The 12,824-nt window shown below is 47.0% G+C and overlaps 1 protein-coding gene across 3 annotated transcripts in view; it reads right to left on the bottom strand.

The window, feature by feature from the left end:
* Positions 1 to 12,678, bottom strand: part of NEK5 (NIMA related kinase 5) — a 63,169-nt gene extending 50,491 nt beyond the window's left edge. The window contains exons 1-3 of one of the 3 annotated variants that reach the window (XM_005668386.3): positions 10,318 to 12,678; positions 7,956 to 8,092; positions 5,633 to 5,729 (exon numbers count right to left, since the gene is read on the bottom strand). In XM_005668386.3, coding sequence (XP_005668443.2) covers positions 5,633 to 5,729; positions 7,956 to 8,072 — 214 coding nt within the window. In that variant the 5' untranslated portion in view covers positions 8,073 to 8,092; positions 10,318 to 12,678. Of the gene's footprint in view, positions 1 to 5,632; positions 5,730 to 7,955; positions 8,093 to 10,317 lie in introns of those variants that run through there. The other 2 variants (XM_013980483.2, XM_021065294.1) reach the window with 2 other exon arrangements.

The following is a 12,824-nucleotide window of genomic DNA, read 5'->3' as shown; positions in this document are numbered from 1 at the left end:
TTTTTCCTTTTATGAATGTACGAGAAATAGAAAGCAGGACTCCATGAGTAAACAGCTCTCTTAATACATATAAAATAAAAAAGAAAGCATTGTACCACAGCCTAACGGGCAGTATTTTCCCTCTTAATTAGCACATTATAATGTATCTTACAACCAGTGGCCTCTAAATTTAATGAAGTAACATCCACTATCATCATCATTCCACACAAATAAGAGCATTAAAAACCCAGGGGGAGGAACACAAAATCAGCAGAAACAATACCCTCAGCTCTCCCACCTTTCTCGTTGCACTTTGCTCGCAGAGGCTTCTAGCACAGTTTTGCCACAGATGTGAGATTTTGTCCTACTTACCAACCCGCGGCTATGTCACAGATGCTGGCAGAAGACCTAAGGCTCCTGGGCCAGAGACAAAGGACTTTATTACTCTTGGCAAAAGCAGTCGTCAGAACTTCATGTTAGCACTTGTTCTGTGTCTCTCCCCCCTCCCCCACCCCTTATAATGGAGCAGGATCCTATGAGCCTTTCCTGGGACAGACGCTGCCCCACCATCACCACCACATCCTCTGCCTGCCTCTTGTTTGTAGAAACACTTTAGCTTCCCAGGGCTTCCCCGAGTTCCAAAGAATAAATTTAATCAGAGCAGGAAGAAAACGAAGAAACAAAACAGATAAGCAAGACAAAAATCATAAAAGTTTATCCATTTAAAGTCAATGGCTTTTAGTTTCTTCTCAAGGATGATAGACAATCTCCTGAGCCATATCCTCTGAGCTGTTTTGCAGGCACCGAAATGCCCACCAGGTGGAAGAAGATAACGCTATGCTCCCTGCAAGCACACGGACCCCAGATGGGTTGGAACCAGAAGGTTAATGATGTTGATGCTTGGTTACCTCACCCCTAACCAATCAGAAGAATGTCCACAAGCTAACCAGGCACCCTGCTCTCTCCTCGGCATGGAACCCCTTCTTCTTTTCTCTACATAACCTCTGAGCAAAAATCTGGGGAGGAGTTCTCGTGTGGCAAAGGATCCCGTGTTGTCACTGCAGCAGCGTGGGTGCTGCTGTAGCTCAGGTTCGATCCCTGGCCTAGGAACTTCCACATGCCTTGGGTGTAGCCAAAAAAACCCTGGGGAATAGGGAGTTGGTTCTTTGGGACATGAGTCTACCTTCTCCCCAGGATTGCTGGCTTCCTCACTAAAGCTATCTTTCCTTTTACCCAATGCTTATCTCTCTGTATGGGATTCATGAGCTATGAGCAGTCAAATCTGAGGTTGGGAACACCCTGAATTCCATGGAGGCAAAACAGGTGAGTCTATTGGACATCTGCAGGCACCACAGCTACATCCCGGGAGAGGGGCATTGTGCTTGCAAACCTGACTGCTTTGACGGTGAGCCGTCCACGAGCCTGCCCTCGGTTAGGGTTTTGCATTCTTGGCATATCCAGCAAGAATGTTCAGAGATGCTCACGGCCCGTAGCTGACTGCCTTTCCCACGGCCTCCTGGCTGGTCCTTTCACACATCAGGCCTTTGCAGTGGCTGTTCCCCTTGCCTGGAAGGCTCTTCTCCAGATGTAAGCAGGACTCTTTAAATGTTGGCTCAAACGGCACCTTCAAAGCCAGACCACCCGTCCTGACTGGCCTGTTCAACACTGTTCCCTTCATTCTGCCTCAGTCTATTTTATTTTCCCGCAACACTTACCACCTTCTAACCGGCCACATCACATACTTAAGAATAAAGTTTCCATTTATTGTCTGTCTCTTCCCATGCTTGCCCGCCCCCCCCAACCCCGGAATATAAACTCCACAGTTGCACAGCAGGCTGAATTCTCAGCTGGCTCTGGTGCACCCCCTGTATACTCCCCTTGAGCGAAAGCGTTCCCTGTCCATGGGGAACATGGTTAGTTAGGATACATAGCAGCGGGGATGTGCTGGTATAATTAAAGTGACTAAACAGCTGACTTTGAGTTACTAGAAAAAGAAATTATACAAATGGCCTTGACCTAATCACAAGAGCCACTTAAATCTAGGTCTCAGCTCAGAAACAGAAGTGAGCAAGTCCACACTGGAGGGGCCTAGGGTGGGGGCCCCGTGGCAGGGAGGGGAGGCTGGCTTCCAGACCCAGAGGACCACCCTTGGTCACCCGCCAGCAAGAAAGCAGGCCCCTGAGCCCTACAATCACCGTAAGTGAGATGTGCCAACAACATGCATAAGCCTGGAAGGGGACGCAGGGCCTCAGATAAGGCAGCAGGCCCAGCGGATACCTTGATTTCAACCATGTGAGAGCCTGCGCACAGAAGCCAGCCAAGCCAAGTCCAGGCTTCCCATCTTAGAGGAACAGGGAGATGGCAGGTGGGTTTCTACTTTCTACAGATAAACATTTCATGACCTAGAGCCGGGATTCTTCTGTTCAGAAATGAGCCGTGTGAGGATAAACAAAGGCTTCACCACCCCCTTTACAGGCAGGTGTGGCAAGGACCCCTGCGGCTTTCAGCTAAGCTCCGTGTTTCAAGTCTCAACAATCTGCCAGGAGCACTCAAAGGCATCACAATAGCTCTAGTTTTCCAAAACACAGGGGTGCCCTACTTAAAAAAATTTTTAAAGGCCATCATAAGAAAGTTTAAGCTTACACCATAAACAAGCTCAGTGGAGGTTCTTTACACTGTTTTAAAAATAAAAAGCTCTCATTTTATAATGGTATTCAGTATAAACAGTCCTCAACGGTCCATTTTGCATCCTCCGTTCTACTCAATGGGCCAGCAGCCCAGGCATTCAGTCCCCAACCATGTGTGAGCACCCGCTCGGTGCTCGGTGCTGAGGAGCAGGCGGCGAGCAAAGGAATTCGTTATAGCTTTATTATCTTAAAGAGAGACAAATATTACTTGCATAGACACACACACACAGAAGTGCTGGCGCGTCCAGTAAAGGGGTCTGTAACTTGCACTGTGAGTTCGGAAGAGGCCTGACCATGAGCAGGACTTACCAGACGGAGGTGAGCACAGAATAACCCACAGAATGTGGAAGATGGTCTTGCGGTGTCCTCGTTAGGAATCCACGAGCAGCAACGGAGGGCATTGCATTCAGAGGCTGCCCCTTAAAAGTTGCTCCACAGAACTCAGTTCCCTGCTCACGTGGGCTCTCAACTCCCAGGAAGAGCTGGGAGTGAGTGTCCTGAGAGCTCTTTTAGGAGTTCCCTTCGTGGCTCAGTTAACGAATCCGACTAGGAACCATGAGGTTGCAGGTTTAGTCTCTGGCCTCGCTCAGTGGGTTAAGGATCCGGCGTTGCTGTGAGCTGTGGTGTAGGTCACAGGTGTGGCTCGGATCTCGAGTTGCTGTGGCTGTGGTGTAGGCAGGCGGATACAGCTCTGATTAGACCCCTAGCCTAGGAACCTCCATGTGCTGGGGGTGTGGCCTTGAAAAAGACAAAAAAAGAAAAAAAGAGTGAGAGCTTTTTTAAAGACTGTACCCAGTTTCAGGAGTTCCCGTTGTGACTCAGCAAGTTAAGAACCCAACTAGTATCCATAAGGATGCACTTTCAATCCTTGGCCTTACTCAGTGGGTTAAGGGTCTGGCGTTGGTGTAGGTCGCAGATGTGGCTCAGATCTGGCATTGCTGTGGCTGTGGTGTAGGTTGCAGATCCAACTCCAATTCCACCCCTAGCTTAGGAACTTCCATATGCCACAGGTGTGGCCCAAAAAAGACAAAAAAAAAAAGCCTGTACCGAGTTTCAATTTGTAAGAAACACGGAGAGCTACTTTGAAGACAATGGTTTTGGTTTTTGGTTTCTGGCTGCACCTGCAGCATTCAGAAATTCCCAGGCCAGGAATTGAACCCAAACCACAGCAGGAATAACACCTATCCTTAACCACTAGGCCACCAGGGAACTCCATGCAATGGCTTTAATTTGTGAAAAAGACACAGTGCCCCACATAGTGTAAAAGCTCAAAAAGTAGCCTTTAAATTTTATGTACTGATTTTCACACGCCCGATAGTGCTTGAAGATATGTAGGTAACATTCCTGCTCCAAGAACTGCTTACGACCCATGAATCCAAGCACCCCCAGTGCTGGTGCTGGGTGCTGGATGGGGACCCTGCATGGTCGACTGTGGGTGTATACAGCCCTGTTGCAGCCTTTGCAACAGCTGACACGCTCTATGTGTTTGCAGTCTGTCTCTTCTCACTACAATGTAAGTAGGACAGGCACTACTGTATTCCTGGCCTCTGGAACAATGCATACAGTAAGCGCTCAATAAATGTTTGTTACGTGAATGAACAGTCTCTGAGTAATGTTCCTTCAATGGATTTTTATTTTATTTTTTACCTTTGAGGTCGAGTGATGGACGAAGGCAGAGGAAATGTGAGATGGCATGGGTTGGAGAAGAGGAATTGCTTCCTTCAAGTCCTCCCCTCCCCCGAGTGCTGGCCGTTTGGTGGCCCTGGTGCGTGGCTGTCTGCTGCCTCTCTGTAAGAGGACTGTACAGCCCCACCTGCTGCCCCGGAAGCACGAGGCCTCACAGAGGCAGAGTGTACCCTCCCCTACCAGCCCGTTCTCAGGCTTGGCCGCTCTGTACCAATAAGGTGAGTGCATAAGGAAAATAAGAGACATGCCACATGCTTGCAGGGCTGTGAGAGGGGGAGTGTGGTGGGCTCTGTGTCTTGCTCTTTTCTCTTGCTCAGGAGAACAGCCTGCTGCCTATCTGAGCTGCTCCTTCAGCCTGGACCCCAGGCCCAAAGACCCTGCTCGCCCAGAGCCAGAGTAACGTGAGTGAGATATTGGTTGGTATTATCATAGGCCACTGAAATTTCTTACTGCAGTAAAGCGAATACGCCCATCATTAACTACTCAAAGGAGTAAGAATTAAAGACAGATGGGAAGAAATGGGAGAAAATTTAGGACAGCTGTCTACAAAAACTCACTGGAGAAGAAATAAACATGATGTCTCAAATCATAAGTAAATGGGAAAATGAGTCCAGTTTCAAAAATTAATTTACACACAGTTCTCAGGATGCTATCAGCCAGCTTCTATCAGTTCTTTGATAGAAGTCCATACACCAGCATTCTATTAAAATACTTTAGGAGCTCCTGTTGCGGCTCCGTGGAAACAAACCCGACTAGTATCCATGAGGTTATGGGCATGATCCCTGGCCCTGCTCAGTGGGTTAAAGAACCAGCATTAGGAGTTCCCGTCGTGGCGCAGTGGTTAAAGAATCCGACTAGGAACCATGAGGTTGCGGGTTCGGTCCCTGCCCTTGCTCAGTGGGTTAAGGATCCGGTGTTGCCGTGAGCTGTGGTGTAGGTTGCAGACGCGGCTCGGATCCCGCCTTGCTGTGGCTCTGGCGTAGGCTGGTGGCTACAGCTCCAATTCAACCCCTAGCCTGGGAACCTCCATATGCCGCGGGAGCGGCCCAAGAAATAGCAACAACAACAACAACAAAAGACAAAAAGACACACACACACACACACAAAAAAAAAAAAAAAAAAAAAAAGAACCAGCATTACCTGTGGCTGCGGCACAGGCCAGCAGCTGTAGCTCCTACTGGACCTCTAGCCTGGGAACCTCCATATGCTGCAGGTTTAGCCCTCAAAAGCAATAATGATAATGATAAATAAAATACTTTAAGGATATTAGAAAGTCAAACCTTGAAATGAGCTGAAGAAGCTTACGATGTTGGGATGTTTCATCTTTGCCAGAAGAATGACTTCCTTCTTGGAAGCTTCTTTTTCTTGGATGGGCATCTAAATTATAGTGAGAGACAGAGTTGTGTGTAAAGATAGTTTGCTTTTACGAACATGCTCTCTGCTCACTGTCAGAAAAATTCTCCAGGACTGGCTTTTAATGGCACTTCTCAAAGGCAGGAAATGACGTTTCTAAAAGTAGTATAGTATCCTATACCTAGTCAACAGTTTGTCAGTCACATTCATGAACAACAAAATAAGCATTTCCGGTGAAATTTTGCTGTATTAAAAGTTTGGCTGGGGAGTTCTCCTATGTCATGGGGTTAAGGATCTGGCATGATCACTACCGTGCTCCTGTTGCTGCTGTGGCGCAGGTTTGATCCCTGACCCGGGAACTTGTGCATGCTGTGGGTGTGCCAAAAAAAAAAAAGGTTCAATCGGATTGGTGGTTCATTATTTAGTCATCCGGAGGAAAGTTAGTTTATTATTTATCTTTCAGCAGCAAAAGAATTTACAAAAAACAAAATGCTCCAGCAGCCATCACCGCTAAGAAGAAACAAAATGAAATCTAAAAAATCTACATGTCAGAGTTCCAACTGTGGTACAGCAGGTTAAGGATGCAGCGTTATCCCTGTGGTGGCACAGGTCTGATCCCAGGCCCAGCTCCGTGGGTTACGGATCTGCTGTTGCTACAGCTGTGGTGTAGGTTGCAGCTGTGGCTCGGATGGGATCCCTGGCCCGGGAACTTCCATATGCCACAGGTACAGCCATAAAAATAAAAATAAATAAAAATTAAAAGAATAAGATGCCATCTATCACATAAATCGAATCAGTAATGTGCTAAAACTATTCCATTTTTCATTTTTGAACAAAATTTGTCTCTTATGACTTCATTTTAGATTAGATTTTTTTTTTTTTTTTTTGGCAGCACCCCCAGCATGCAGAAGTTCCCAGGCCAGGGGTCAAACCCGCACCACAGCAGTGACCTGCGCCACTACAGTGACAACACTGGATCCTTAACCCACTGAGCCACATAGGAACTCCTTTTCTTTTTAGGGCCATACCTGTGGCATATGGAAATTCTCAGGCTAGGGGTCCCGTGTTCCAGTGGCTGTGGCATAAGCCAGCAGCTGCAGCTCAAATTTGACCCCTAGCCTGGGAACTTCCATATGCCATAGATCTGGCCCTAAAAAGCAAAAAAAAAAAAAAAAAAAAAAAGTGGAGTTCCCATTGTGGCACAGTGGAAACAAATCCAACTAGGGACCATGAGGTTTTGGGTTTGATCCCTGGTCTCACTCAGTGGATTAAGAATTCAGTGTTGCTGTGAGCTGCCATTTAGGTCGCAGAAGCGGCTTAGATCTTGAGTTGCCATGGCTGTGGTGTAGGCCGGCACCTACAGCTCAGATTCGACCCCTAGCCTAGGAACCTCCATATGCTTTGGGTGAGGTCCTAAAAAGACAAAAAAATTAATTAAATTTTTAAAAAAGAAAAGAAAAGAAACCAGAGTGGTGGGACCAGAGTGGTGTGGTAAGGAGGGACTGAGTGGGGATGTCAGCGGAAAGCCTCCCTGAGGAGGTGACCTGAATAAAGAGAGAGACCACCAGAGGGCAAAACGGGGTGTCAGAGCTATAGGAGTCAGCGTGATAGCATTTTTCTTTTCTTTACTTTTTAAAAAATAAGATAATTAGGGAGTTCCTGCTATAGTGCAGTGGGTTACGGATCTGGCGTTGCTGCAGCTGTGGCGGCAGAGGTTGCAGCTGCAGCTCGGATTCAGTCCTAGGCCTGGGAACATCCATATGCCAGAGGGGAGATCAAAAAAAAATTCTTTTTATAAGACAAAAATAAAAATAATATCATTGGGGAGTTCCCGTTGTGGTGCAACAGAAACGAATCCAACTAGTAGTCATGAGGTTGTGGGTTCAATCCCTGACCTCGTTCAGTGGGTGAAGGATCTGTCGCTGGTGTGAGCTGCAGTGTAGGTCGCAGACACCACTTGGATCTAGCATTGCTGTGGCTGTGGCGTAGCCCAGCAGCTGTAGCTCTGATTCAGCCCCTAGCCTGGGAACCTCTATATGCCTTGGGTGCGGCCCTAAAAAGTAAAATAAATTTAAAATAAAATAAAATAAATTAAATTAAATTAAAATTAAAATAAATAAGATCATTGGTGACTGAACAAACAAAAGTTAATACTTGTAACAAAAAGATGTATTTCCTTGACATACTAGATGAAAAATCAGCTGACTATACCACTGAAAATGAATAGGAATTTGAACTTCTCAACTTTACCTTTGCAAAATTGACCTCTTTTATAACACAGTGCTCACTATCCATTCTCCCTTTGGCCAAGTAGGCTTTCCCAAAGGCACCTTCCCCAATGACCTTAATCACGTCATATTTTTCCATGGTCTCCGATGCACAGTTCCCTGAAATGAGAGCAATGAAATTTTATAACACACTTTTCATAAAAGTGAACAATCAGAAAAGTGATCACTAAAATGTAGGAGGACTCATTTTACTAAAACATTCTATCCAACCTCGCCAAGACTGAGTCAAATAACTTTCCTTGTAGCCATAGGTAAAAACCAAAGTGAGACAGAGCTGCTTAGGTGGCTCCCAGGACAGCCTTGGGCTGCAGCTCAGCTTTGATACACAGTGCTGCAATCTTGGGGAAGTCACTTAACTTTGTAAGACTTGACTTTCCTAATTTCTAAAATGGAAAAAAAAACAAAACAAAACTGTTTTAAAAGTTTGTTCTGAGATGGAGTTCCCGTCGTGGCGCAGTGGTTAACAAATCATACTAGGAACCATGAGGTTGCGGGTTCAATCCCTGGCCTTGCTCAGTGGGTTAAGGATCTGGCGTTGCCGTGAGCTGTGATGTAGGTTGCAGATGCGGCTCGGAACCCGAGTTGCTGTGGATCTGGTGTAGGCCGGCGGCTATGGCTCCGATTTGACCACTAGCCTTGGAACCTCCATATGCCACGGAAATGGCCCTAGAAAAGGCAAAAAAAAAAAAAAAAAAAAAAAAAAAAGTTTGTTCTGAGAATGAAAAATACAGTATTCCAGTCTTGGCACCTCTCGCAAGCAGGATCTTGCTTAATGCTTGTGTAGTTTCACAGTCCAGCCTCTCTCAGTGGGGAGGTACTGCCCCCTAGGGGAAATTTTCAAAATTTACAGAGTTTTTCCTGTTCTTGGCAGAGATGCAGAGGCAGGCACTATGGCATTTAGAAGCTGTTGGAGTCTGAGATACTAACACTCTGCCATGACAAGGGCAGTCTGGCCCAATAAGGGATTATCCAGTGGCCCTACAACTTTAGAAACTCGCACACGTTCCTGTGCGCAGAAAATCCGTTTTTAATTATCTACAGCTACAATCAAAGTATTTTACACCTAAATACAAACTATTTGGCAGTTTTAATCACCATTGGCCCTTTTTGAGGAATGCAACTACATATACGTAAAGGCTTGATTGCACCTTGCTGTGATCAGAACCTTACCAGGAACTATTCACAGTTTGGGAAAATCACTCCCCTACCGCCTCCAGGCCCCTGGTTAGCTGAGACCTATCAGTTTGCAGCTGTCCTGGTAGGTGACTCCCTGCTACTTCACTACTTCTTCAAGTATAGTAGCGTTACATATTGAAATACAGACTTTATAATAAAGAGAGGCACTGTGGCATTTAGATTTATCTGTCTGGATGACAGGAGGGTGGCTGGGTCAAGGGGCTACAAGGGCCCCACCAGAGACCTACCCAGTCAGAATCTCCAGTTAAAAGACCTAAAATTCCCTTTGGCGCTTAAACTCCTTTGAGCGGGATTTGTCACTTACAGCCCAGAGTCCTGGCTTCTGGAGAGGAGAAAGTGAATTCTCTGGGGATAGTAAGCAGTGTGTCCCTTCCCTTCTCCTATTTCTTTGGAAACACAGGTGCTTGTAACTGGAGTACACCCTCAATAGTCCGTGGGCAAAAAAATGGGCCAGTATTTGCCAGTGGGGTTGTTTCTGAATCGTCTTAGGCAGGTCCTGGTGGCCCAGCACCTGCCTGTGTCCACCTCCGACCTCTCTGAAAGCTCCCTGGCCAGGCGGCCCTCGGCCAGCAGCCAGCCTCTGTGTCTTTGGGTAAACTGTCCCGCTGCATCCCCCCCTTCTACCACAGTTAGGGCATAATGCGGATTTTTAAAAATTGACCGAGCAGACAGGTTATGTTTTTAAGTAATTTGGTCAATGTAGGAAGAAGGGACGATTAGGTTACATGGGGCTGGGAACCAGCTCTGCAGCCTGGGAAGACTGGGGACACCGGAGGACTGGGTTTTGAGGCAGGCGGTTGCGGAATCGGAACGCTAGGGCCCCATCGCGGGAACAGAGCGAAGCTCCCGCTCAGGAGGGACCAGCGAATGGAAGCTCCCAGACTTTGGGAAAAATCCTTCTCCCTTAGGAACACTCCGGGAGGCTGCCGGCGGGAGGGCAGCAGAACTCGCGCACAGGCCATGCGCCGGGTGCGCTGCGCGTTGCCATGGAGACTGACGCGGCCCGGGACCTGAGACCGCTCCCCAGCAGCCCGCTCCTTCTCCCGAGGGGGCTCACCCTTCCCCCTCCCCGGCCCCTGGCTCCCAGAGCCCTGGGGGCAATCGGGGTTCTGAATAACGCAGCATACCTGCTCCGCCGGGCAAGAGAAGCTTCCCGGGTGGATCCGGGCTCCCTTGGCCGCCGCGCCTCAGAGCGGCCGGGGGCGGAGCCGCGCGAGGGACAGCGGGCGGGGCACAGGGCCGGTCCACCCGGAAGAAGGTTGGGGGACGGGGAGTTTGGAGACCTAGCCGCGATACCTCGGAACCCTTCTGCTAATACTCAACAAGCCTTATCGCTTCTCTTTCTTGTTTAAGGTGAACTAGATGCTTTGCATACATTATCACTATTCTTTGCAACTACTGAGCAAGGTAGCAGTTTCCCAGTTTTACAAATGAGACAGGACCAGTTTCTCCTGCAAGGTCTCAAATACTTTCAAGAGACTGGAACAGAGCCCTATTGTTTTGGCCACAGCGGGGGACATCCTATGGGGACCTCTTAGGAAACTGGCTGTGCCCAGTGGTCTGCAAGCAAACACGCTCTCACCATCTCCCCGACACGCCCCCACCCATGTCTCATTCCCATTGCACACTGAGCTGCTGTCTGAAACGTTTCATTACATGTTTAAGTAGTTGAAAGGATGTAATTTCCAGCAATTATAAATACTGACACAAGTAAAACATATTCAACGGAATCTAAATGCTACAGCAATTTGAAACCCACCATCATCTATTTTTTTTAAAAAGTGCTCTTCTTTAAGAATCAGAAAGTTTACATTATTATTCCTCTCTCTCATTGAACTCATATTTCCATTCATAACGTTTTCCAGGACTCAAAATCTTATCGATCGCCTATCGTATAAATGGAAGTTAATGTCTATTTCCTAATAATAGGCTTTTAAAAATTCATTAAAATTACTAGTAGTACACAATTGATCAAAATAAACCACAAGTTGATATTTATTAATATAAAAAGTAAAACTGTATTGGAAATTCATCTTTTAAAGACCTGAATGGGTTTTCCTCTTCCTCCTAGAAATTAGCTCAATTCGTATCCACAGATGAATGCTAACTTTTTGCTAGAATAGATGAAGTTCAACATTGATTCTGTCCATGAAAAATTAATCAAGAATCAATCTGAGAAAGAAATGGAAAATTTTATTTGAGCTAACCTAAGGATTATAACCCAGAATGTAGTCTTTTAGAAATGCTATTCCACCCCTTTGAGATCAAAGCACAGTTCACAGATGCGGCTTGGATCTGGTGTGGCTGTGGCTGTGGCACAGGCCTGCAGTTGCAGCTCTGATTCAAACCCTAGCATGGGAACTTCCATATGCCGCAGGTTTGGCCATAAAAAAGGAAAACAGAAAACAGAAAAGAGAGAAGCTACAGAAAAGCAAGAGGTTGTGTGTGTGGAGGGGGCGGTTTGGAATGAACCCCGAGGTACTGGACAGAGCCCAAGACATCAATATGAACGAACCCATACTTAGCTTAAGACGCATGCAGAGGGAGAGATGCAGAGGTTGCCTATAAATATATAGACACACAGGACGGAATACATACAGATATTTCCTCGCTGTCTGCTGAGAGGACCTCGAAGCAGTGACATCCCAGTAACGACCATCACACGCAGCACCTAGATCCTGGTTTCTAAACTGATTAAAGGAACCAGGGCTCCTTTGAGAAACGGCTGATCCTGAGGCTGGACCTTCTTCTTGCAGTGCCCGAAAGAAAAGAGGGGCTCAAAACACAAAAAGATGAAAGCATGTCAAAGGGATATAGGAGCCGGCCTAAAACAACTCCTCATGGCCAAAGCTGGAACAAGTCAAGCAACAAAACAAATGACTTAGTATTATCAGATAATCCCCCTCAAGAGGTAGAACTAAATTCCTCTCCACCTGAGCATCGGCTAGATTTAGTGACTCACTGTGACTGACCAGAACATGGAAATGGAAAACTAGCAACTTAACAGTGGAACTCTGGCAGACGCTGCTTTAGCCAAGGGATCATGGTCAACGACCGCAGGAACATCACGTGGAGCCGGCGCACTCCCCGACAGGGTGTGCTCTTCCCGCAAACACGCACAAGCAGTCCCATCATGAGAAAAGCATCAGACAAGCCCCCTTAAGGGACAGTCTTACAAACACCTAACCAGTACTCCTCAAAAATGTCAGGGTCCTGACAAATAAGGGAAGATGGAGAGACTGTCAGAAACCCAAAGGGACTAAGGATGACTAACCGTCTGAGTATAAACAGGGGTGGGGTGGGTGAGGGCTACAGTGTAGTTTTTGTACATTAAGATTTTAAAAAAAACCTGTTTAACTCTTTAAAAGAGGTAAGGGGAATTCTCAGTGTGGCTCAGCGGATTACAAACCCAACTGGTATCCATGAGGATGTGGTTTTGATCCCTGGCCTTGCTAAGGGGTTAAGGATCCGGCATTGCTGAGAGCTGCAGTGTAAGTTACAGGCGTAGCTCGGATCTGACATTGCTGTGGCTGTGGCGGAGACCGGCAGGTGCAGCTCCGATTCAGCCCCTAGCCTGGGACCGTCTTCCATATGCCACAGGTGTGGCCCTAAAAAGCAAAAAAAAAGTATGTAC

Source organism: Sus scrofa, chromosome 11 (genome assembly GCF_000003025.6).
Source record: "Sus scrofa isolate TJ Tabasco breed Duroc chromosome 11, Sscrofa11.1, whole genome shotgun sequence".
NCBI lineage: Eukaryota > Metazoa > Chordata > Mammalia > Artiodactyla > Suidae > Sus > Sus scrofa.
Note: the sequence above shows the minus strand (reverse complement) of the source record. Positions and strands in the feature narration are given on the sequence as shown.